This window comes from Strigops habroptila, unplaced genomic scaffold, assembly GCF_004027225.2.
Source record: "Strigops habroptila isolate Jane unplaced genomic scaffold, bStrHab1.2.pri NW_022045639.1_ctg1, whole genome shotgun sequence".
NCBI classification, from domain to species: domain Eukaryota; kingdom Metazoa; phylum Chordata; class Aves; order Psittaciformes; family Psittacidae; genus Strigops; species Strigops habroptila.
The window spans coordinates 121,187-147,993 of record NW_022651115.1 but is presented as its reverse complement, the minus strand read 5'-3'; the positions used below and the strand labels follow the sequence as shown (position 1 = coordinate 147,993).

General features: G+C 57.2%; 1 protein-coding gene across 1 annotated transcript in view; it reads left to right on the top strand.

The window, feature by feature from the left end:
- Positions 1-5,469: 5,469 nt before the first annotated feature.
- TNXB (tenascin XB) overlaps positions 5,470-26,807 on the top strand; it is a 64,431-nt gene continuing 43,093 nt past the window's right edge. The window contains exons 1-11 of the mRNA XM_030475477.1: positions 5,470-5,759; positions 13,871-14,061; positions 14,591-14,845; positions 15,413-15,525; positions 16,224-16,377; positions 17,218-18,093; positions 18,170-18,259; positions 19,271-19,564; positions 19,908-20,195; positions 21,123-21,410; positions 24,478-24,765. Coding sequence (XP_030331337.1) covers positions 5,470-5,759; positions 13,871-14,061; positions 14,591-14,845; positions 15,413-15,525; positions 16,224-16,377; positions 17,218-18,093; positions 18,170-18,259; positions 19,271-19,564; positions 19,908-20,195; positions 21,123-21,410; positions 24,478-24,765 — 3,127 coding nt within the window. The remainder of the gene's footprint in view (positions 5,760-13,870; positions 14,062-14,590; positions 14,846-15,412; positions 15,526-16,223; positions 16,378-17,217; positions 18,094-18,169; positions 18,260-19,270; positions 19,565-19,907; positions 20,196-21,122; positions 21,411-24,477; positions 24,766-26,807) is intronic.

Genomic DNA, 26,807 nt, shown 5'->3' with positions numbered 1-26,807 from the left:
AAGCCCCTCTCCAGCTTTCTTGTAGGTTCCCTTTAGGCACTGGAAGCTGCTCTAAGGTGTCCCCTTCAGGAGCCTTCTCTTCTCCAGGCTGCCCCAGCCCAGCTCTCTCAGCCTGGCTCCAGAGCAGAGCTGCTCCAGCCCTCGCAGCAGCTCCGTGGCCTCCTCTGGATCTGCTTGATGACTAGAAAGAGGCAGCTGGGATAATCCCTTCAGCCCATCCCTCGAGTTTAATTGAGGAAGAAGGAATCAAACCCGATGGGATTTAATTAGAAGCTCCCACGTGGAGCTTTGGGTGCTCCCAGGAGCACCCATCCCAGGGGCCCACACGTCTCCTACGTACATATTTCGTCAGGTCGCTGAGAACCTGGAAATCTCCCTTGAGCTGCAGCATCTGTCCCAGGTCCTCGATCACTTTGGCCGTGGTCACCACCTTGGAGAGACTCAGGCAGTTTTCAATCCTCTCCACTGCCCCAGGGATCCAAGGAGCTTTTCCAAGCCTCGTCCGTTCTCTCTCCTCCATGATTTCGAACGCCTTCTGGAGCTGATCCTGCTGTCCCAGCAGCATCTCGAACTGGCTCTGCACCGTCTGGAGGGCGATGGAGAAGTTTTTGAGGGACAGGGAGGTTTTCCTAAAGGCAGCCTTGGCCGGCTTGTAAATCTTTTCTTTCACCTCTTCTATGGACAAAACTTGGTCTTCAGAGGCTGTGGCTTTGGCCTCTGCGAAGAGTTTGCCAACATGGAGAAAAGGTGAAGAGATGGTGGTGGCATTTTGGTGGTGGACGTTCAGCTCGGGGCTGGGGGATCCAGCTGCAGGTTCCTTCTGAGGTTGGAGGTGAACTACCCAGAGGAGATGCCCTGGTGGTGTCACAGCACTTGGTGGTGGCTCCTCCGATCTTCCCCATCACTCATGGAGCTGCCATGTGGGATCTAACCTGGGCTGGTGGACTTTGTGGCTGCCCCATCCCTGGCAGTGTTCAAGGCCGGGTTGGACACAGGGGCTTGGAGCAACCTGCTCTAGCGGAAGGTGTCCCTGCGTGTGGCAGGGGTTGGAACTGGAAGAGCTTTAAGGTCCCTTCCAACCCAAACCAGTCTGGGGTTCTGTGATTCCCACTGAAGGATCCGGTGGCCAGATGCCATTTGCTCTTGTCATCTCCATCTCCCACCAACACATCTGCTGGTGATGGCTCCAGGAAGAACCATTGCAGTTGAGACGTGAGCTTGGGGCCACTCTTGCTCATGGTTTTCCCTGCCCTGATCCCATCAGGGTCCATCCCTGCTCTTCCAGTACCTGGCTCACTGCAGAGGCCCTCCCGGTTGCCACAGCTGGGCATGTGGTCCCATGTCTCCTGCTGCATGGTTGAACCCACAGCCTCACATCCCTTGGGAACAGCGCTCTGGCTGTTGGATGCCACCTTGGGTTGTCCGTGGCCTTCATCCCCACCCAAGGGGCCACTGGGGAACGTCTTCTCCTTTTCCATCTCCTTCAGAGCCCTCCATGGCACCGGGTGGACCTGGGGGGGCAGTTGGGAGATGGTTTGATGGGCAGGAACCTGCAGGCTGACAGCAAACGGGACCTGGGGGCTCCAGAAGAGACACCCGGGGCGGGGGGGGCGGGTCAGAAATACCCGTTTGTGGAGCTTTTGGCTCAGACTGGCCCATGCAGGGACCTTGGGAGCTCGGAACAAGTAATGAGAGGGAGCTTCGGGGCTCAAACCCAGGACCTGAGAGAGCTTCAGGGCTCAGAAACACAAATTCGAGGAACTCTGGGGCTCCAGAACAGCAATTCAGGGAAATTATGGTGTTAGAAACACTGATTTGGGGAACTTTTGCTCTGAGAAACAGCCACCCGAGGAGCTTTGGGCCTCCAGACCTGCTGGAGCTCTTGGACGCAGAAACATCGATTAAGAAAGTTCGGTGCCCAGAAAACTTCTTTAGGGACCTTCCGGATTCAGGAAAGACCATGAGAGGGAGCTCTTGGGCTCAGAACCAGCGATTTTGGGTGCTTTGGGGCTTAGAGCAATTTTGGGAGCTTTTGGGTTCAGAAGCACCAATTCAGGGAAATTTTGGGCTCAGAAACTCCAATTTAGGGAGATTTGGGGCTCAGAAACTCCAATTTAGGGAGATATTGGGCTCGGAAGCTCCAATTTAGGGAAACTTAGGGCTCAGAAACGTCAGTTTAGGGACCTTTGGGGCTGAGAAACAGCCGTTTAGGGAGTTTTTGGGCTCATGTCCAGAGCTTTTGGGCTCAGAAACGGGAATTTAGGGAATTCTGGGGCTCCAAACCAGAAATTCCAGGAGCTTTGGGCCTCTGGGGAGGGACTATCTGAGCTCAGAGCAAGCAAAGATAGGGAGCATTTGGCTCAGAAACAGGGATTTAGGGAGCTTTGGGGTCAGAAACAGGGATTTGAAGAGCTTTGCAGCAGAGAGACAGGGATTTAGAGAACTTTTAGTCTCAGAAACAGGGGTTGAGGGAGCTTTTGAGCACAAAAACAGGGATTTAGGATTATTTTTTGCAGAGAAACAGGAATTTAGGAATATTCCGGTGTCAGAAGCAGGGATTTAGGGAGCTTCTGTGCTCAGAAACAGGGATTTTGGGAGCTTCTGTGCTCAGAAATAGGGATTTAGGAAACTTCTGTTGCCAGAAACAGGGATTTCACAAGATTTTGGGCTCAGAAGCTCAGATTTACAGAGTTTTTGGGCTCAAAAAGTGATTTAGGGATCTTATGAGCTCAGTAACAGGGATTTAGGGACTTTGGGGCTTAATATTTTAGAGAGCTTCTGCTCAGAAACAGGGATTTGGGCAGCTTCTAGGCTTAGAAAGTGGGATTAAGGGAGATTTGGGGTTAAAAAATGTGATTTAGGGAGCTTTGGGGCTCAGAAACAGGGATGTGGGGCTGCTCTGGGCTCACACGCAGGGATGTGGGATGGTGCTGGCACAGGCAACGCCGACCTGGCTGCAGGCGGCCGCAGCACCGCGCCTCGGCGCGGGGATGCTCTGGCTCCTCTCTCAACTCCTTCCAGGGTTTCCTGCCCCTTTCTGGGAATCACCTGGGAAAGGTGGGCTCAGAAACTGGGATTGAGGGAAATTCTGGGCTCAGAAACTGGGATTTAGGGAGCTTCTGGGGCCAGAAACTGGGATTTAGGGAGCTTCTGGGGCCAGAAACTGGGATTTAGGGAGCTTCTGGGCTCAAAACCTGGGATTTAGAGAGTTTCTGGGCTCAGAAACTGGGATTTAGGGAAATTCTCAACTCAGAAACTGGGATTTAGGGAAATTCTGGGCTCAGAAACTGGGATTTAGGGAGCTTCTCAGGGCTCAGAAACAGGAATTTCACAAGCTATTGGGCTCAAACCCGGTGATTTAGGGATCTTTTGGGCTCAGAAACAGGGATTTAGGGAAACTTGGGTCTAATAAAGAGGGATTTAAGGAGATTTTGGTCTCAGAAACAGGGATTTGGGGATCTTCTGGGCTCAGAGACTGGGATTTGTGGAGCTTTTGGGTAGAAAACAGTGATTTTGAGAGCTTTTGGGGCTCATAATCAGAGATTAGGGGAGTTTATTGGGTCAGAAAGAGGGATTTGGGGAGTTTATTGGGGCCAACCCACTGATTTAGGGAGCTTATGGTCTCAGAAATAGGGATTTAATGATTTTTTGGGGTCAGAAGCAGGGATTTAGGGATCTTTTGGATGCAGAAACAGGGATTTAGGGAGCTTCTGGCGTCAAAAAGTGGGATGTAAGGAGGTTTTGGACTCAGAAACAGGGATGTGGGGTGATGCGAGTCACGCACAGGAGGGCTGTGGGTCACACACAGGGATGTGGGGTGCTGTGGGTCACACGGGGCTCATGTGGGATCTCACCTGAGGGGGGGAGGGGGCATCTCGTTGATGTCCTGCCCCTTCCCAGCATTCCCTGCGGCAGTGGGCGGGGGGGGGGACAGACATGGGGGTCAGGGGGTGCCCCACATCTCTGCCGCGGACACCATCCGGCTCCCCCCCTCCAGCCCCATAACTGGGCTTTAGAGACCTCCCTACCCCATAGCAAGACATTGGTGTCCCCCCCATGCATCTACTTGTGCAGTGTCACCGGGGGGGGGTGGGGGGGTGGATGTCCTCTGTGGGGCAGCAGCACTTGTGGGCCCCACCTCGGGGTGCAGCAGCCCCACGATGTGACCCACAGCCTGCCTCATAGCACCCACTCGCAGCTTTGCTATGGGGAGGAAGGGGGGAGAGGTGCGGGGGGGCAGACCCACAGCAGGATGGGGGGTGTAACGGGGGTCTCCAGCCCCATAGCATCCCTGCCCAGCCCCATAGGTAGACTCTGGGGCCACCCCCCAGCCCCATAGCAGTTAGAGTGATCCCTGCCTCCCCACGCCCAGCCCCATAGGACTCGGGGGTCACCCCCGCCCCATAGCCACGAGGGGGTTAGGGCCCCCCCACGGACCCCCCATAGGAACCTCAATAGTGGAGTTGTCTTATTGAGTCTATGGGCATCTGTAGGGTCTATGGGGAGTCTGGGGGGGGTCTGTGGGGGGTCTGTGGGAGTCTGTGGGGTGTCTATTGGGTCTATGGGGGTCTATAGGGGGTCTATGGGGTCTGTGGGGGTTCTGTGGGAGTCTATGGGGTGTCTATTGGGTCTATGGGGGCCTCTGGGATCTATGGGGTGTCTATGGGGGGTTTATGGGGCTCTATGGGGAGTCTGTGGGGGTGTATAGGGAGTATGGGGGTCTGTGCGATGTCTATGGGGGGTCTACATGGGTTTATAGGAGTCTGTAGGGGTCTATGGGTGCCTATGGGGTCTATAGGGGTCTCTGGGTTCCCCCCCTCCCGCCTCGAGCCGTCTGATTGGCAGTTGCTGCACGCCCGTCCCCGCTTGTGACCAATCAGCGCCCGATATTGAGGACGGGGGCGGGGAGAGCGTTGCCTGGAGCCCCCACGCTCGCGGGGCACGACGGGAGTTGTAGTCGGTCTGCCGCCGCCATGTTGGGTAAAGCGGCGTCCGCCATTTTGCTGCGGAACCGGGCGGGGGGGGGGCGAATGACCCCCCAGACCCACACCTGCCCCCCAAGTGACCCGCCCGGGCCCATAACACCTCACTGGGCTACACTGGGAGGGCAGCTGGGCTGCACTGGGGGCACTGGGATGTACTGGGTGGGCAGCGGGGTTGTACTGGGGGGCACTTGGGTGGACTGGGGAGGGTTAGGGCTGTACTGGGAGGGACTGGAACCGTGCTGGGAGCAACTGGGATGTACTGGGAGCAACTGCACCATGCTGGTGGCAACTGGGACCGTGCTGGGAGCAACTGGGAATGATTGGGAGCGACTGGGACCATGCTGGGAGCTACTGGGACATTGCTGGGAGCAACTGGGACTCTGCTGGCAGCAACTGGGACTCTGCTGGCAGCAACTGGGAATGATTGGGAGCAACTGGGACCATGCTGGGAGCTACTGGGACTGTGCTGGGAGCAACCGCAACCATGCTGGGAGTAACTGGGATCTTGCTGGGAGCAACTGGGACCGTGCTGGTGGCAACTGGGATGTACTGGGAGCAACCGGGACCATGCTGGGACCAACTGGGAACGATTCGGAGGAACTGGTTCCATGGTTTGAGCAACTGGGACCGTGCTGGGGGCAACTGGGAACGTGCTGGGGGCTACTGGGATGTACTAGGAGCAACCAGGCCCATGCTGGAGGCAACTGGCATCATGCTGGGAGCAACTGGGACTGTGCTGGGAGCAACCGGGACCGTGCTGAGAGCAACCCAGATGTACTGGGAGCAACCGGGACAATGCTGGGAGCAACTGGGACCGTGCTGGGGCATCTGGGAGCGTGCTGGGAGCACCTGGGAAAGATTGGGAGCAACTGGTTCCATGCTTTGAGCAACTGGGATCTTGCTGGGAGCAACTGGGACTCTGCTGGGAGCAACCAAGATGTACTGGCAGCAACTGGGAGTGTTCTGGGAGCAACCGGGATGTACTGGGAGCAACTGGGACTGTGCTGGGAGCAACTGGGATCGTGATGAGAGCAACTGGGAATTATTGGGAGCAACTGGGACCATGCTGGGAGCAACTGGGAATGATTGGGAGCAACTGGTTCCATGCTTTGAGCAACTGGGATCTTGCTGGGAGCAACTGGGACTGTGCTGGGAGCAACCGGAACAGTGCTGGGAGCAACCGTATGGACTGGGAGCAACTGGGACTGTGCTGGGAGCAACTGGGACCGTGCTTGGAGCAACTGGGAATTATTGGGAGCAACTTGGACCATGCTGGGAGCAACTGGGACTGTGCTTGGAGCAACTGGTTCCATGCTTTGAGCAACTGGGATCTTGCTGGGAGCAACTGGGATGTACTGGGAGCAACTGGGCTGTACTGGGAGCAACTGGGACCATGCTGGGAGCAACTGCGATGTGCTGGGAGCAACTGAGATGTACTGGGAGCAACAGGGACCATGCTGGGAGCAACTGGGATGTACTGGGAGCAACTGGTTATATGCTGGGAGCAACTGAGACCTTGCTGGGAGCAACTGGGATCGTGCTGGGAGCAACTAGGAACATGCTGGGAGCAACTGGGACTGTGCTGGGAGCAACTGGGACCATGCTGGGAGCAACCGGAATCGCACTGGGAGCAACTGAGATCGTGCTCTGGGCAACAGGTTCCATGCTGGGAGCAACTGGGATGTACTGGGAGCAACTGGGACCATGCTGGGAGCAACTGGGACTGTGCTGGGAGCAGCTGGGACCGTGCTGGGAGCAACTGGGAATGATTGGGAGCAACCGGGATGTACTGGGAGCTACTGGGACCATGCTGGAGCAACTGGGACTCTGCTGGGGACAACAGGGACCATGCTGGGAGCAACTGGGACCATGCTGTGAACAACTGGGAACGATTGGGAGCAACTGGGACCATGCTGGGAGCAACTGGTTCTGTGCTGGGAGCAACTGGGAACGATTGGGAGCACTGGGACCGTGCTTTGATCAACTGGGACCATGCTGTGAGCTACTGGGACTGTGCTGGGAGCAACTGGGACTCTGCTGGGAGCAACTGGGAATGATTGGGAGCAACTGGGACCATGCTGGGAGCAACTGGGACCATGCTGGGAGCAATTGGGAACGATTGGGAGCAACTGGGATCTTGCTGGGAGCAACTGGGACCGTGCTGGGAGCAACCGGGCTGTACTGGGAGCAACTGGGACCGTGCTGGGAGCAGCTGGGACCGTGCTGGGAGCAACTGGGAATGATTGGGAGCAACCGGGATGTACTGGGAGCTACTGGGACCATGCTGGAGCAACTGGGACTCTGCTGGGGACAACAGGGACCATGCTGGGAGCAACTGGGACCATGCTGTGAACAACTGGGAACGATTGGGAGCAACTGGGACCATGCTGGGAGCAACTGGTTCTGTGCTGGGAGCAACTGGGAACGATTGGGAGCAACTGGGACCGTGATTTGATCAACTGGGACCATGCTGAGAGCTACTGGGACTGTGCTGGGAGCAACTGGGAATGATTGGGAGCAACTGGGAATGATTGGGAGCAACTGGGACCATGCTGGGAGCAACCGCGACCATGCTGGGAGTAACTGGAATCTTGCTGGGAGCAACCGGGACCGTGCTGGGAGCAACTGGGACCGTGCTGGGAGCAATTGGGAACGATTGGGAGCAACTGGGATCTTGCTGAGAGCAACTGGGACCGTGCTGGGAGCAACCGGGCTGTACTGGGAGCAACTGGGACCGTGCTGGGAGCAACTGGGAATTATTGGGAGCAACTTGGACCATGCTGGGAGCAACTGGTTCCATGCTTTGAGCAGCTGGGATCTTCCTGGGAGCAACTGGGACGGTGCTGGGAGCAACTGGAACCATGCTGGGAGCAACTGGGATGCACTGGGAGCAACCGGGACCATGCTGGGAGCAACCGAGATGTACTGGGAGCAACTGGGACTGTGCTGGGAGCAACAGGGAAGCGCTGAGAGCAACTGGGATCGTGCTGAGAGCAACTGGGAACGATTGGGAGCAACTGGGACCGTGCTGGGAGCAACTGGGACCATGATTTGAGCAACCTGGACTGTGGTGGGAGTAACTGGGACATGCTGGGAGCAACTGGAATGTATTTGGAGCAACTGAGATCGTGCTGGGAGCAACTGGGAATGATTGGGAGCAACTGGTTCCATGCTTTGAGCAACTGGGACTCTGCTGGGAGCAACTGGGACCGTGCTGGAAGCAACTGGGAACGTGCTGAGAGCAACTGGGGACAATTGGGAGCAACTGGGACCTTGCTGGGAGCAATTGGGACTCTGCTGGGAGCAACTGGGAATGATTGGGAGCAACTGGGACCGTGCTTTGAGCAACTGGGATCTTGCTGGGAGCAACTGGGACTGTGCTGGGAGCAACCGGGGTGGACTGGGAGCAACTGGGACTGTGCTTGGAGCAACTGGGATCTTGCTGGGAGCAACTGGCACTGTGCTGGGAGCAACCGAGGTGGACTGGGAGCAACTGGGACTGTGCTTGGAGCAACTGGGATCATGCTGAGAGCAACTGGGATCTTGCTGGGAGCAACAGGGACCATGCTGGGAGCAACTGGGACCATGCTGGGAGCAGCTGCGACCGTGCTGGGAGCAACCGGGATGTACTGGGAGCTACCGGGACCATGCTGGAGCAACTGGGACTGAGCTGGGGACAACTGGGACCGTGCTGGGAGCAACTGGGACCATGCTGCGAACAACTGGGAACGATTGGGAGCAACTGGGACCATGCTGGGAGCAACTGGGACCGTGCTGGCAGCAACTGGGAACGATTGGGAGCAACTGGGACCCTGCTGGGAGCAACTGGTTCCGTGCTGGGAGCAACTGGGACCGTGCTGGGAGCAACTGGTTCCGTGCTGGGAGCAACTGGGACTCTGCTGGGACCAACTGGGAATGATTGGGAGCAACTGGGACCATGCTGGGAGCAACTGGGACTCTGCTGGGAGCAACTGGGAACGATTGGGAGCAACTGGGACCATGCTGGGAGCAACTGGGACTTTGCTGGGACCAACTGGGAATGATTGGGAGCAACTGAGACCATGCTGGGAGCAACTGGGATGTACTGCGAGCAACTAGGGCCATGCTGGCAGTAACTGGGAACATGCTGGGAGCACCTGGGACCGTGCTGAGAGCAACCAGGATGTACTGGGAGCAACTGGGACCACGCTGGGAGCAACTGGAAATGTGCTGGGGCAACTGGGAATGATTGGGAGCAACTGGGACCATGCTGGGAGCAACTGGAAATGTGCTGGGGCAACTGGGAATGATTGGGAGCAACTGGTTCCATGCTTTGAGCAACCGGGATCTGCTGGGAGCAACTGGGACTGTGCTGGGAGCAACCGGGACTGTGCTGGGAGCAACCGTATGGACTGGGAGCAACTGGGACTCTGTTGGGAGCAACTGGGACCATGCTGGGAGCAACTGGGACTGTGCTTGGAGCAATTGGGAACAATTGGGAGCAACTGGGATCTTGCTGGGAGCAACTGGGACCGTGCTGGCAGCAACCGGGCTGTACTGGGAGCAACTGGGACTGTGCTGGGAGCAACTGGGACCGTGCTGGGAGCAACTGGGACCATGATTTGAGCTACCTGGACTGTGGTGGGAGTAAATGGGACATACTGGGAGCAACTGGAATGTACTTGGAGCAACTGAGATCGTGCTGGGAGCAACTGGGAATGATTGGGAGCAACTGGTTCCATGCTTTGAGCAACTGGGACTCTGCTGGAAGCAACTGGGAACGTGCTGAGAGCAACTGGGAACAATTGGGAGCAACTGGGACCTTGCTGGGAGCAATTGGGACTCTGCTGGGAGCAACTGGGAATGATTGGGAGCAACTGGGACTGTGCTTTGAGCAACTGGGATCTTGCTGGGAGAAACTGGGACTGTGCTAGGAGCAACTGGAATCATGCTGAGAGCAACTGGGATCTTGCTGGGAGAAACTGGGTCTGTGCTGGGAGCAACTGGGACCATGCTGGGAGCAACTGGGACTGTGCTGGGAGCAGCTGGGACCATGCTGGGAGCAACTGGGAACGATTGGGAGCAACTGGGATGTACTGGGAGCTACCGAGACCATGCTGGAGCAACTGGGACCGAGCTGGAGACAACTGGGACCATGCTGTGAACAACTGGGAATGATTGGGAGCAACTGGGGCCATGCTGGGAGCAACTGGTTCCGTGCTGGGAGCAACTGGGACCGTGCTGGGAGCAACTGGGACCGTGCTGGGAGCAACTGGTTCCATGCTGGGAGCAACTGGGAACGATTGGGAGCAACTGGGACCATGCTAGGAGGAAATGGGACTCTGCTGGAAGCAACTGGGAACGATTGGGATCAACTGGGACCATGCTGGGAGCAACTGGGACTCTGCTGGGAGCAACTGGGACTTTGCTGGGACCAACTGGGAATGATTGGGAGCAACTGGGACCATGCTGGGAGCTCCTGGGACTGTGCTGGGAGCCACCGTGACCGTGCTGGGAGCAACTGGTTCCGTGCTGGGAGTAATTGGGAATGATTGGGAGCAACCGGGACCATGCTGGGAGCAACTGGGAATGTGCTGGGGGCAACTGGGACCATGCTCGGAGCAACTGGGACTGTGCTGACAGCAACTGGGATCGTGCTGGGAGCAGCCGAGATGTACTGGGCGCAACTGGGATTGTGCTGGGAGCAACTGGGATGTACTGCGAGCAACTAGGGCCATGCTGGCAGTTACTGGGATGTACTGGGAGCAACTGGGACCGTGCTGAGAGCAACCAGGATGTACTGGGAGCAACTGGGACCACGCTGGGAGCAACTGGGAGCACGCTGGGAGCAACTGGGAATGTGCTGAGGGCAACTGGGAATGATTGGGAGCAACTGGGACCATGCTGGGAGCAAGTGGTTCCATGCTGGGAGCAACTGGGGTGTACTGGGAGCAACTGGGGCCGTGCTGGGAGCAACTGGGACCGTGCTGGGCCATGGAATCATGGAATCAACCAGGTTGGAAAAGACCTTTCAGCTCATCCAGTCCAACCGTTCCCCAGCGCTGCCAAGGCCACCACTGCCCCATGGCACTGAGGCCTGGGCTGCACGGGGGCTGAACGCTTCCAGGGCCGGTGACTCCAGCCCTGCCCTGGGCAGCCTGTTCCAATGCCTGAGCACCCTCTGGGGAAGGAACTGCGCCTCAGCTCCATCTAAACCTGCCCTGGGGCAGCTTGAGGCCGTTTCCTCTTGTCCCATCCCTTGTTCCTTGGGAGCAGAGACCGGCCCCCTCCTGGCTCCATCCTCCTGTCAGGCAGTTGGAGAGAGCGATAAGGTCCCCCCTGAGCCTTCTCTTCTCCAGACTAAACCCCCCCAGGTCCCTCAGCCGTTCCTCATCACACTTGTGCTCCAGGCCCTGCACCAGCTCCGGGGCCCTTCTCTGGCCCCGCTCCAGCCCCTCAATGTCTCTCTTGCGGTGAGGGGCCCAGAACTGACCCAGAGTTCGAGGTGCAGCCTCACCAGTGCCCAGCACAGGGGGACGGTCACTGCCCTGGCCCTGCTGCTGCGCTGGGGCTGGGGCAGGACAGGGGCTGCTCGTGCCCAGCCCCAGCACCGCTGGGGCAGGATCCGGCCCTTGGCCCTGTTGCACCGCTCAGCACCCACCCCCCATCGGTGCCCCACATCCCCCCCCAGCCTCCCCTGTGCCCCACGTCCCCTCACCCTGCCCCACGCGTGCCCCACATCCCCCCACCCAGCCCCACACGTGCCCCACATCACCCCCCCGCGCCACACGTGCCCCACATCGCCCCCCCCCCAGCCCCACACGTGCCGGACGCGCCCAGCCGAGGCCATGAGCAACCCCCTGGCCCGGCCCCAACCCCCCGGCCCCACACCCGCCCCCCCCCCCCCGGCCCCACGGGACCCCGCGGCCGCCCCCGCCCGGCCTCGTGCCGAGCCCACGTGCCCCTCCCCCCCCGCCCCACACTGACCCCCCCTCCCCCCAACGCTGATCTCCCCTCCCTCCCCGCCCCCCCCCCCGCCCGCCCCGGCCCTCCCCGGCCCCACATCTCCCCCCCCGCCCCCCAAGTGACCCTGCCCCTGCCCCACAGCGGCCCCACATTGTGTGTGTTCGTGTGTGTGTGTCCCGTGTCCTGCAGCGACAACAACAGCAGCGGGGGGGGGGGGGGGGGGGGTGTGAGTCATGGCCCCACCCGAGACTTGGACCCACAGCGGAGCCCCATTGACCCACACATTGACCCACACCCGGACCCATAGACTGACCCACACACTGGCCCACACACTGACGCATAGACTGACCCACACACTGACCCACAGATTGACCCACACACTGACCCATACACTGATCCGCACATAGACCCACACACTGACCCATAGAGTGACCCACACACTGACCCATAGAGTGACCTACACACTGACCCACACACTGACCCACACACTGAATCATAGACTGACCCACACACTGGCCCATAGACTGACCCACACACTGACCCACAGATTGACCCACACACTGACCCATACACTGATCCGCACATAGACCCACACACTGACCCACACACTGAATCATAGACTGACCCACACACTGACCCACACATTGACCCATAGAGTGACCCACACACTGACCCACACACTGACCCACACACTGACCCATAGAGTGACCTACACACTGACCCACACACTGACCCATAGACTGACCTACACACTGGCCCACACACTGACCTAGACACTGACCCACACACTGACCCAGGCATTGATCCGCACATTGTCCCACACACTGACCCATAGACTGACCCACACACTGACCCACACACTGACCCATACACTGACACACACATAGACAGGGTCTATCAGTAACACCACTGGTGTCACTGGTGTTACTGGTATCACTGGTGTGTCACTGGTGTCACTGGGAGCTGTGGGGCAGGTGGCACTAGTGTGTTACTGGTGTTACTGGTGTCACTGCCCCCCCCCCCCCGCAGCAGCTCCACATCTGGCAGCTCCCGCCCAGATGTTTTGTTGCTGCAGCAACAGCAGCTGTAAACAGGGGGGAGGGGAGGGGCCGGGCACTGGGAGCACTGGGAGCACTGGGAGCGCTGGGAGCACTGGTGCTGCTGCTGCTGGAGGTACTTGTGGGACTGGAGCTGCTGCTACTGCTGATACTGGTGTTACTGGTGTGACTGGAGGGGACTGGGAGCACTGGTGCTGCTGTTACTGGAGGTGACTGGTGCTACTGGTGCTGCTGTTACTGGTGGTGTTGGTGCTGCTGGTGCTGCTGGAGTCACTGGTGGTGTTACTGGTGGTGCTGGTGGTGGTACTGGTGGTGTTACTGGTGGTGGTGGTGGTGGTGGTGGTGGTACTGGTGGTGCTGGTGGTGGTACTGGTGGTGTTACTGGTGGTACTGCTGGTGTTACTGGTGGTGGTGGTACTGGTGGTACTGGTGGAGTTACTGGTGGTACTGGTGGTGCTGGTGGTGCTGGTGGTGCTGGAGTTGTTACTGGGGTGACTGGAGATGGGGTGACTGGAGTCACTGGTGTCACTGGTGTGGCACTGGGCACACAGGGGGCTGTGAGTGGGCTCTGCGTGTCCCCCCCGATGTCCCTGCATCCCCTCCAGGTGTGTCCGTGTGTTCCCTCCCGTGTCTGTGTGTCCCCCATGTGCCCCACCATGATGTCCTGTGCCCTCGATGTCCCCACGAGGTCCCCGTGTCCCTCCATGCGGGTCCCTGTGTCCCCTGTGGGTGTCTCCCACGATGTCCATGTGTCCCCCACGATGTCCGTGTGTCCCCCACAATGTCCATGTGTCCCCTCTATGCACATCCACATGTCCCCATGGATGTCCCCACCATGTCCGTGTCCCCCCCACGTGTCCCCATGTCCCTGTGTCCCCACAGGCCGATGGCCCCGGGGCTGTGGCTGCTGCTGGCACTGGGGGGGGCGTTGGGGATCCCCCCGGGACCCCCCTCAGATCCCGGCTGTGTCCCGGCACTGCTGGAAATCCTGGAGCGGCTGCGGGAGCTGGAGGGACGAGTGCGGGAGCTGCAGGGACACTGCGGAGACAGCGCTGGACCCCAGGCGGGCACCGGTACAGGGGGCATGGACATGGGACATGGGGATACGGGACATGGGGACCTCGGATATGGGATATGGGGATATGGGGACATGGGACATGGGGACATGGGATATGGGGTCATGGGGATACGGGATATGGGGACATGGGACATGGGGATATGGAAATATGGGACATGGGGAGATGGGGATATGGGGACAAGGGACATGGGACGTGGGATATGAGGATATGGGGACATGGAGACATGGGATATAGGAACATGGAGACATGGGGATATGGGACATGGGGATATGGGGACATGGGATATAGGGACATGGGGACATGGGGACATGGGGATATAGGGTCATGGGATATAGGGACATGGGGACATGGGGATATGGGGACATGGGGATATGGGACATGAGGGTACAGGACATGGGATATGGGGACATGGGGATATGGGACATGGGGATACAGGATACGGGATATGGGGACATGGGGATATGGGACATGGGGATACAGGACACGGGGCTGGGGCCGTGTCACCGTGTCCTTGTCCCCGCAGGTCACACCGTGTCTCGGGAGCTCTGTCCCCCCAGCGCTGGTGACGGCTGCGGCTGTCCCTCTCGCCCCGACGTCCCCTCCCCTCCCGCTCCCCCCCCGGCTCCGCCGCCCGCCCCCTCCGCCGCCGCTGTCCCCTGTCCCCAGGGCTGCAGTGACCAGGGCCGGTGCCGCGCCGGGCGCTGCCTCTGCTACCGCGGCTTCACCGGCCCCGACTGCAGCACCCGCGGCTGCGGCCCCGGCACCGCCTGCGCCCTCGGTGCGTGCCCGGCGCCCCCCTCATCGCCCCCTCCCTTGGCTACAGAATGTCCTGGATGTCCCCGGGGGTCCCCAGGGGTCCTCATGGGTTCCCAGTGCCCCCTCCAGTGCCCCCATGCCCGTGTCCCCCATCTCAGTCCCAGCCACAGTGGGCCCTGATGTTACCTTGGTAGGTTCCCAGGTGTCTCCAAGGGTCCCCCAGTGCTCCCAGTGCCCTGGTGTCCGCAAGTGTCCCTGTCCTGAGGGCGCCCCGTGTCCTGGTGTTCCCATGGTTTGGGTGGTGCGGTTCCCTGGGTGTCCCATCCATGTCCCCATGGTGGCCCCATCCCATGGGTGCCCCATCCCGTGGTGTCCCCAAGGTGTCCCCATCCCATGGACCCTGTGCCATGGTGTCCCCATCCCATGGGTGCTCCATCCCGTGATGTCCCCAAGGTGTCCCCATCCCATGGCCCCTGTGCCATGGTGTCCCCATCCCATGGGTGCCCCATCCCATGGGTGTCCCCAGGGTGTCCCCATGCCGGGAGTTCCTGCCGTGACACCTGCTGACGCGCCGTGTCCCCACTGGCAGCGATCCCCTCGGTGAAGCCACGCTTGGTCACCCGCAATCAGACGTTCTTCCTGGTGACGTGGCCACGGCCAGCCAGGCCGGTGGACGGGTACCGGGTGTCCCTGGTGCCGCTGGTGAGCTGGGGATGGGACAGGGTGGGGACAGGTCCCCAGTGCTGTGGTGGCCCTGGTGTGGCCCTCACGTGGCCTTCAACCCCGGGGTGGTGTCCTGCTGCTGCCCCACAGAGGACACCATAGGGGTGTCCTTATGGTGCCCCCAATGTGTCCCCAGTGTCCCCTGAGCAAGCCAGTGGCCAGGCCACCTCTTACTGCCTAACTCAGCCATAGGGACATCTCCCCAGCATGTCCCTTGTCTCCAAGAGGAGCTGTGGTGGTGTTACCCATCTGCCGAGGGATGTGTCCCTGTGGTGTCCCCATTGTGCCCCTAGTGTGTCCCCAGGGGGAGCCAGCAGCTGTGGCCACCCTCCTGCTGCCTGCCTGGGGACAGTGTGGTGCCCCCAACATGTCCCCAAATCCTAGGACAACCCACTGGCTTCATCCCTGCTTGGGGACCAGCATGTGTCTCCATTGTGGTGTCCCCAACGTGTCCCCAACATATCCCTTGTCCCCCATTAGCTTGGAGACCAGGACATGCCCCACTGATATTCCCACCGTAGTGTCCCCGTCTCCTGGGTTCAGCTCATTCCCCATGACCCACGGCTGCAGTGTCCCCAGTGCGTCCCCAGTGTGCCCCTTGTCCCCAGAGCATCCCCAGCATGTCCCTTGTCCCCAGCATGTCCCCAGCGTGTCCCCAACGTGTCCCTTGTCCCCAGGACGAGCCGGCAGCCGTGGCCACGCAGGAGCTGCCCGGCTCCGCTCTCACCTTCGAGGCGTCGGGGCTGGCGCCCGGCAGCAGCTTCGAGGTCCGGGTCCAGGCACGGCGGGAGCAGAACCTGGGGACAGCCGGGACCCTGCGCGTGCGCACCCGTGCGTGGCACCGGGCACAGCGGCGGGGGGGGACAGGGGGACATGGGGGGACATGGGGGACAACAGGGGGATGGCAAAAGGCGTGGGGACATGGGGGGACATGGGGAGACAGGAGGGACTTGGGGGGATGACAACAGGCATGGGGACATGGGGGGACATGGAGGGACATGGAGGGACATGGGAGGACATGGGGGATGGCAACAGGCATGGAGACATGGGAGGACATGGGGGGACATGAGGGGACATGGGGGGACAGCAGTGGATGACAAGAGGCATGGGGACATGGGGGGACATGCGGGAACAAGGAGGGACATGGGAGGACATGGCAGGACATGGGGGGTAATAGGTGGGGACATGGGGGCATATGGGGGGATGGCAATAGGCATGGGAACATGGGGGGACATGGGGAAGACATGGGGGTGGTAGCAGCGTGGGGACGGGGATGGCACAGGGATGTGGATGGTGAAGGCAGGGTCATGTGTGTGGGGACAGTTTGGGGACAGGGATGGGGACATGGACAGGTATGGCATGAGCATGGGGATGGCATGGTGTGGGGACAAAGATGGGGACAGGGGTGACACAGGGATGGGGACAGGGACAGGGGTGGGACAGGGATGGGATGGGTGGTGCTGCAGCCTCTGTCTGTCCGCATGCATTCGTGTGTCCCCATGGGCCTGTCATGCTGCATCTGTCCCCATCTGTCCCCATGGGTCTGTCGCCATGCGTCTGTCTGTCCCTGTACCCACCCGTGTCCGTCCGTCCCCATGTCCCCACTGGGCCCTGCAGACGGGCGCTGTGGGGCCAGGTTGGTGGTGACCCGACTCCTCTTTGCTCTCACAGAGCTTGCCCAGACCCTGCCCCCCCGCGGGGGGTCCCCGGTGTCACCAGCGGCGTCACCACCTGCCCGTGGGTCACCGCCACCCCCGAGGTCCCCGGTTCCACCAGCATCCCCAGGGTCACCAGCATCACCAGTGTCACCGGACGCACCCTTGGGCTCACCAGGGTCTTTGGGGTCACCAGCAGCATCTCCAAGGCTCCCGGTGGCCCCAGTGTCTCGAGGGTCCCCAGCATCTGTGAGGTCCCCAGTGTCACCAGTGTCACCGGAGCCCCCAGCAGCCCGAGGGTCACCAGCGTCCCCAAGGTCCCCAGAGGCACCAGCAGCCCCAAGATCACCTCCACAGTCCCCAGCACTACCACAGTCCCCTGTGTCACCTCCATCCCCATGGTCCCCGGTGTCCCCAGGGCTCCCTGGTGGCCCATCCCTGCAAGACCTGGGGGCCAAGCTTTCCTCTTACAACGGCTCCTTGCTGCAGCGCCTGGAAAGCCACCTCCGGGCCACCAACTTCCCCCTCCGGGGCAACCAGACGGTGCCTGCAGTGGCCCGGGCCATCCTCTCGTACCTCCTGCGCCGCAGCCCGGCCACCCTTCGCCACCAGCTCCTCCAGCAGCTGCCCCATCCCAAGCCCCACTTGATGCCGGGGGCTGCTGGGGAGGCTCTGGTGGACCTGGAGGGGCTGCAGGGCCACGCAGAGTCCGTGGTGATCCGGTACCGGCTCCTGGAGGAGCCGGAGGGGCCCGAGGGGGAGCTGCGGGTGCCGGGTGACACTGCGCTGGCGCGAGTGCCGGGGCTGGTGCCGGGGGCCATGTACCGCGTGGAGGTGCACGGCCTGGTGCGGGGCCACGTCTCCAAGTCCTACACATTCCTGGTGACAGCAGGTGGGTGATGGGGATGGAGACAGGGACAAGGTGGCACAGGGACATCCCATAACCACCCGCTGCTGTTCTGCTGCAGGGGTGGATGGCACGGAGGAGCCGCCGCTGGGTTGGGAGCAGATGTACGAGATGGAGCTGACGGAGCCGCAAGGAGCCCCAGCCAAAGAAGGTACCACCAGGTGTCCATGGGGACAATGAGGGAGACTCAGGTGTCCAGGCTGAGCTGCTCTTGGTAGACAAGGTGGTGATGGTGGGATGGATGGATGAATGGGTGATGGATTGATGGATGGATTGATAGATGGATCGATGGATGATGTGAAAGACACAAGAGGGAGGTGGAGCTGTTAGAGTGAGTCCAGAGGAGTCTACGAAGATGCTGCGAGGGCTGGAGCAGCTCTGCTCTGGAGCCAGGCTGAGAGAGCTGGGCTGGGTCAGCCTGGAGAAGAGAAGGCTCCTTAAGGGGAGACCTTAGAGCAGCTCCAGTGCCTAAAGGGGCTACAAGAAACTTGGAGAGGGGCTTCTACAACGGCGTGTAGGGATGGGACAAGGAGTAACGGCTTCCAACTGGAAGGGGGAAGAGTTAGATGGGATATTGTGGAGTTCTTCACCATGAGGGTGGTGGGACATTGGAATGGGTTGAATAGACGAGGCTTTGAGCAACCTGGTCTAGGGGAAGGTGTCCCTGCCCATGTTGCGGTTTGGAACTAGATGAACTTTATAAGATCCCTTCCAACCCAAACCATTCCATGATTCTATGGAAGGTTGGATATGTGGGTGGGGGGATGAACTGGTGGAAGGATAGAAGAATGGATGGATGGATGGTTGGGTGATGGTTGGATGGATGGAAAGACGGGTAGGTGGATGGCAAGTTGGAAGGTGGTGGGTTGATTCAAAGGCTGATGTAAGGAGAACTGACTGGAAAACCAGGTCATTCAATGGACGGAAACCTGGAATCTGGAGTGGATAAATGAAAGGACAGACAATAAATGGACAAAGGACAAAACCCAGCAGGAACGGACAGTTGGATGGGTTGCACCATGACCCAGTTGGATCAATGGGAGGATGGATGGGTGCTGGGATTGGAGGGTGCATGACCAGACATGTGGGTGGACATATGATTTAGCAAAAGGATGCAGGGGTGGGTGGATCTTCACATTCTGCATTGACCATCCCATGGCAGAGCCTGCCCCACCAGCGGAGGAGCCACCAACCAAGCCTCGCCTGGGCGAGCTCAGGGTCTCCAACATCACCCCCAGCTCCGTGCAGCTGGAGTGGAGCGTCCATGAGGGCACCTTTGACTCCTTCACTGTGCAGTACCGGGATGCTCAAGGCCAACCTCAAGCACTTGCAGTTGATGGTGGTTCCCGCATGGTGACGGTGACGGGGCTGTCCCCATCCCGCCGCTACAAGTTCAACCTGTACGGGGTGTGGGGACGGAAGCGGGTTGGTTTCATCTCCACTGACACCGTGACAGGTGAGGAAATCCCTGGGTCCGCCCATGTCCTCTGAAGGCAGTAGGAAGGGAGAAGCTCAAGAGCCTTGGAAGGTCCCTTGAGCTTGAGGGATATGAGAGGAATATCTGCCCCTGGATTTGGGGGGATGGGAAGGGAGTGGGAACATGTGAGGTTAGAGGAATGGAGGGAAGTTGGTAAGGAAGGCTGGAATATTGGATAAGTGTTCGGGTTGGGTGATTGAGTGGTGGGTAGGTGGGTAATGTATGATTGGGAGTGGATATATGGATGGATGCAGGGATGGACAAATAGACATACATACACTTGTTCATGCCCTGCATTATTTCCTCTCAATTACATCCCCAGCTCCAAAGGAGGAGGAATCAGCACCGCAGCCAGTGCTGGGCGAGCTGAAGGCCCCTCACGTCACGTCTGACTCCGTGCAGCTGGAGTGGAGCATCCCCGAGGGCACCTTTGACTCCTTCACGCTGCAGTACCGGGATGCACAAGGCCAGCCCCAGGTGCTGCCCGTGGACGGGGGTTCCCGCACGCTGACGGTGCCGGGGCTGTCCCCGTCCCGCCGCTACAAGTTCAACCTGTACGGGCTGTGGGGTCGCAAACGGCTGGGCCCCATCTCCACCGACACTGTCACAGGTGAGGGGGCTCTGGCACCAGCCCTGCTGAACCGCGTTTTGTAGAGGACAGAAGCTTGGGCAGGGCCCGTTCTTGTCCCTTGGTCAAGGGAGGAAAGGTGGTGGGCAGTGATGTGGGGAAGGATGGATCAATGGAAGGATGGGTGTTTGATAGCATGGAAGGATGGAGGGGTTGTTGAGAATACAGTAATGGACGGACGGATGGATGGATAGATGGATGGAAGGATGGATAGGTGTGTACAGGAATGCATTAATTAACTGAACAATGTACGAACCGACAGATATATGGATGGTTGGTTGGATGGATGGATGGATTAATGGGTGGATGGATGGGTGGATGGATGGATGGATGGATGGATGGATGGATGGATGGATGGATGGATGGATGGATGGATGGATGGATGGATGGATGGGTGGATGGATGGGTGGATGGGTGGATGGGTGGATGGATGGATGGGTGGGTGGATGCGTGGATGGGTGGATGAATGGGTGGACGGATGGATGGATGGATGGATGGATGGATGGACGGACGGAGGGACGGATTCATGGATGGACGGATGGAAGGATGGAAGGATGGATGGATGGAAGGATGGATGCACATTCATTTGTTCACAGGTGAGGGGGCTCTGGCACCAGTCATGGCCCCTTCGGGCACTGGGTTGGCAGCAGGGTAGGAGCTGGGGCAGGGCTCACACCTTGGCGGAAATGGAAACGTCTCTTGGGTGCTGTGAAGAGTGTTGTGACGGGATGGTGTCTGCAAGGTTCAAATGTTGGGTGAGTGGGTGGAATATTGGAAGGATGGATACATGGATGGATGGATGGATGGATACATGGATGCATGTGTGGATGGACGGATGGATGGATGGAAGGACAGATGCACATACATTTGTTCATGCCCTGCATTGTTTCCTCTCGATTGCATCCCCAGCTCCCCAAGAGGAGGAAGCAGCACAACAGCCAGTGCTGGGCGAGCTGAAGGCCCCTCACGTCACGTCTGACTCCGTGCAGCTGGAGTGGAGCGTCCCCGAGGGCACCTTTGACTCCTTCACGCTGCAGTACCGGGATGCACAAGGCCAGCCCCAGGTGCTGCCCGTGGACGGGGGTTCCCGCACGCTGACGGTGCCGGGGCTGTCCCCGTCCCGCCGCTACAAGTTCAACCTGTACGGGCTGTGGGGTCGCAAACGGCTGGGCCCCGTCTCCACCGACACTGTCACAGGTGAGGGGGCTCTGGCACCAGCCCTGCTGAACCGCATTCTTGTAGTGGACAGAAGCTTGGGCAGGGCCCGTGTTTGTTCCTTAGTCAAGGGAGGAAAGGTGGTGGGTGGTGATGTGGGGATCAATGGAAGGATGGGTGTGTGATAGCTTGGAAGGATGGAGGGGTAGCTGAGTATAGATGGATGGATGTATTGATTTATGATGGCTGGTTGCATGAAGGATGGTCAGATTCATGGGCTGATGGATGGATGGAGAACGGGTTATTGGACAGATGGATGTCTGCATGGATGGATGAATGAATTGCAGGATGTACGGACTGATGGACATAGAGATGGATGGATGGATGGGTGGATGGATGGATGATTGGATGGATGGATGATTGGACAGATGGATGGATTGATCATTAGATGCATGGAGCATTGATCGGTGACGTGCTGTCTGAAGGAACGATGGCAGTGAAAGCCGTTTGGATGCAGAGATGAGTTGATGGACTTGCGTTTTGCATGTTTGGTTGTTTCCATGGTTGGCTGGATGGACAGTGAGGCGGGTGTTTGGGAGGTTGATGGATGAAATGAAAGTTTGTGTTGTGGAGGATGTAATGGAGGAATGAATGAGAGAATTTAAGGAAGAGGAATGGATGGATGGATGAATGGATGGATGGATGGATGGATGGAAGAATGGATAAAAAGTTGGGTCAAGGGTAGTTTGCAATGTTGGATGACAGGTTGGAAGGCTGCAAGTTTGGATAAGTAACTGGTTGGTTGTTTGGATGTTTTGATTTAATGGTGGATTGATGGGTGGGTAACGTGTGGGTAATGGGTGGATATTTAAGTGTCTGGTCAATTGCCGTAGAAAGGAGCATCAGGATGGTCAGATGTTGGAATGGAGGTGGAAATTCATGGAGTGATGGATCTAAAAATGTACACGGAGAGATGAGTGATTGGATGGAGAAAATGATCGACGGGTGTGTGTATGTATGTATTTACGTACGGATGGATGAATGGATGGAAGGATGGGTGGGTGGATGGATGGATGGATGGATGCATGGATGCATGGATGCATGGATGGTTGATGGGTGGGTGCATGGATGGATTGATGGAAGAAATGATTTATGAGTAGAAGGATGAATAAGCAGAACTATGGTTTGTTGAATGCCTGGAGACCTGGATGCTAATGGAATGCAGGAGGGCTGAATAGATGAAAGGATACACCAATAGTTGGATTGATGGATGGTTGACCGACCCTGAAATTCTTCAAGGCCAGGTTTGACTTTGCTGAATCAGTGATTGTATGTACAGAAAGCAGATGGTGGAGTTTGTGCCTGATCATGGATTGAGTGGTTAAATGGTCCTGATAGCAGCGTGGCTGCCTGATAAGATGACTGGCTGGTTGCTAGGGTGGGTGGGTGGGTGGATGGATGGATTAATGGATGGAGGGTGGGTGGGTGGATGGATGGATTAATGGATGGATGGATGGATGCCTGCATGCATGCATGCATTGATGCATGGATTCAAGGATGAGTGGATTTATTGTTGGATGCATGGAGGGTCGAAGGGGTCACCAGTGCTGTCTAGGTAAAATACTGCAGGAATAGATGGTTGGAATCAGAGATGACTTGATGAAATTGCTGGTTTATGTATTTGGCTGGACCCATGGTTGGCTGGATGGATTGTGAGGCGGGTAAGCAGAAGGTTGATGGATGAAATGAATATTTGTGTTTTTCGAGGATGTAATGCAGGAATGGATTCAAGGAGAGAATCTAAGAAAAAAGGATGGATGGATGGACAGACGCACTAATAGAGATGGATGGATGGATGGATGGATGGATGGATGGATGGATGGATGGATGTGTTGATGGATGGATGGATGGATGGATGGAGAAAGGATTTATGAGCAGAAGGATGAATAAACAGAACTTTGGGCTCTTTAATGCCTGGAGAGCTGGATTGTAATGGAATGCAGGAGGGATGAATGGATGAATGGATACACCAATAGATGATTGGATTGATGGATGGTTGATCGACCCTGAAAGTCTTCAAGGACAGGTTTGACTTTGCTGAATCAGTGATTGTATGTAGAGGAGGCAGATGGTGGAGCTTGTGCCTGGTCATGTGTTGAGCGGTTGAAAAGTATTCAGAGCAGAATGGCTGCCTTTAGCATGGGTGCATGGATGGATCGATGGATGGATCTACTTGGATTTAAAAGCAGAAGGATGAGTAGATGGAGCCAGGGAATATGGGATGCCTGAGCAGCTGTATCCCAATGGGATGCATTGAGGGTTGGATGGATGAATAGATATGATGTGGGGAAGGATGGATCAATGGAAGGATGGGTGTTTGATAGCATGGAAGGATGGAGGGGTTGTTGAGAATACAGTAATGGACGGACGGATGGATGGATGGATGGATGGATGGAAGGATGGATAGGTGTGTACAGGAATGCATTAATTAACTGAACAATGTACGAACCGACAGATATATGGATGGTTGGTTGGATGGATGGATGGATGGATGGATGGATGGATGGATGGATGGATGGGTGGATGGGTGGATGGATGGGTGGATGGGTGGATGAATGGATGGGCGGGTGGATGCGTGGATGGGTGGATGAATGGGTGGACGGATGGATGGATGGATGGATGGATGGATGGATGGATGGATGGATGGATGGATGGATGGACGGAGGGACGGATTCATGGATGGACGGATGGAAGGATGGATGGATGGAAGGATGGATGCACATTCATTTGTTCACAGGTGAGGGGGCTCTGGCACCAGTCATGGCCCCTTCGGGCACTGGGTTGGCAGCAGGGTAGGAGCTGGGGCAGGGCTCACACCTTGGGGGAAATGGAAACGTCTCTTGGGTGCTGTGAAGAGTGTTGTGACGGGATGGTGTCTGCAAGGTTCAAATGTTGGGTGAGTGGGTGGAATATTGAAGGATGGATACATGGATGGATGGATGGATGGATACATGGATGCATGTGTGGATGGACGGATGGATGGATGGAAGGACAGATGCACATACATTTGTTCATGCACTGCATTGTTTCCTCTCGATTGCATCCCCAGCTCCCCAAGAGGAGGAAGCAGCACCGCAGCCAGTGCTGGGCGAGCTGAACGCCCCTCACGTCACGTCTGACTCCGTGCAGCTGGAGTGGAGCGTCCCCGAGGGCACCTTTGACTCCTTCACGCTGCAGTACCGGGATGCACAAGGCCAGCCCCAGGTGCTGCCCGTGGACGGGGGTTCCCGCACGCTGACGGTGCCGGGGCTGTCCCCGTCCCGCCGCTACAAGTTCAACCTGTACGGGCTGTGGGGTCACAAACGGCTGGGCCCCGTCTCCACCGACACTGTCACAGGTGAGGGGGCTCCGGCACCAGCCCTGCTGAACCGCATTCTTGTAGTGGACAGAAGCTTGGGCAGGGCCCGTGTTTGTTCCTTAATCAAGGGAGGAAAGGTGGTGGGTGGTGATGTGGGGATCAATGGAAGGATGGGTGTGTGATAGCTTGGAAGGATGGAGGGGTAGCTGAGTATAGATGGATGGATGTATTGATTTATGATGGCTGGTTGCATGAAGGATGGTCAGATTCATGGGCTGATGGATGGATGGAGAATGGGTTATTGGACAGATGGATGTCTGCATGGATGGATGAATGAATTGCAGGATGTACGGACTGATGGACATAGAGATGGATGGATGGATGGATGGATGGATGGATGATTGGATGGATGGATGATTGGACAGATGGATGGATTGATCATTAGATGCATGGAGCATTGATCGGTGATGTGCTGTCTGAAGGAACGATGGCAGTGAATGCCGTTTGGATACAGAGATGAGTTGATGGACTTGCGTTTTGCATGTTTGGTTGTTTCCATGGTTGGCTGGATGGACAGTGAGGCGGGTGTTTGGGAGGTTGATGGATGAAATGAAAGTTTGTGTTGTGGAGGATGTAATGGAGGAATGAATGAGAGAATTTAAGGAAGAGGAATGGATGGATGGATGAATGGATGGATGGATGGATGGATGGATGGAAGAATGGATAAAAAGTTGGGTCAAGGGTAGTTTGCAATGTTGGATGACAGGTTGGAAGGCTGCAAGTTTGGATAAGTAACTGGTTGGTTGTTTGGATGTTTTGATTTAATGGTGGATTGATGGGTGGGTAACGTGTGGGTAATGGGTGGATATTTAAGTGTCTGGTCAATTGCCGTAGAAAGGAGCATCAGGATGGTCTGATGTTGGAATGGAGGTGGAAATTCATGGAGTAATGGATCTAAAAATGTACACGGAGAGATGAGTGATTGGATGGAGAAAATGATCGACGGGTGTGTGTATGTATGTATTTACGTACGGATGGATGAATGGATGGAAGGATGGGTGGGTGGATGGATGGATGGATGGATGCATGGATGCATGGATGCATGGATGGTTGATGGGTGGGTGCATGGATGGATTGATGGAAGAAATGATTTATGAGTAGAAGGATGAATAAGCAGAACTATGGTTTGTTGAATGCCTGGAGACCTGGATGCTAATGGAATGCAGGAGGGCTGAATAGATGAAAGGATACACCAATAGTTGGATTGATGGATGGTTGACCGACCCTCAAATTCTTCAAGGCCAGGTTTGACTTTGCTGAATCAGTGATTGTATGTACAGAAAGCAGATGGTGGAGTTTGTGCCTGATCATGGATTGAGTGGTTAAATGGTCCTGATAGCAGCGTGGCTGCCTGATAAGATGGCTGGCTGGTTGCTAGGGTGGGTGGGTGGGTGGATGGATGGATTAATGGATGGAGAGTGGGTGGGTGGATGGATGGATTAATGGATGGATGGATGGATGGATGCCTGCATGCATGCATGCATTGATGCATGGATTCAAGGATGAGTGGATTTATTGTTGGATGCATGGAGGGTCGAAGGGGTCACCAGTGCTGTCTAGGTAAAATACTGCAGGAATAGATGGTTGGAATCAGAGATGACTTGATGAAATTGCTGGTTTATGTATTTGGCTTGACCCATGGTTGGCTGGATGGACTGTGAGGCGGGTAAGCAGAAGGTTGATGGATGAAATGAATATTTGTGTTTTTCGAGGATGTAATGCAGGAATGGATTCAAGGAGAGAATCTAAGAAAAAAGGATGGATGGATGGACAGACGCACTAATGGAGAGATGGATGGATGGATGGATGGATGTGTTGATGGATGGATGGACGGATGGATGTAGAAAGGATTTATGAGCAGAAGGATGAATAAACAGAACTTTGGGCTCTTTAATGCCTGGAGAGCTGGATTGTAATGGAATGCAGGAGGGATGAATGGATGAATGGATACACCAATAGATGATTGGATTGATGGATGGTTGATCGACCCTGAAAGTCTTCAAGGACAGGTTTGACTTTGC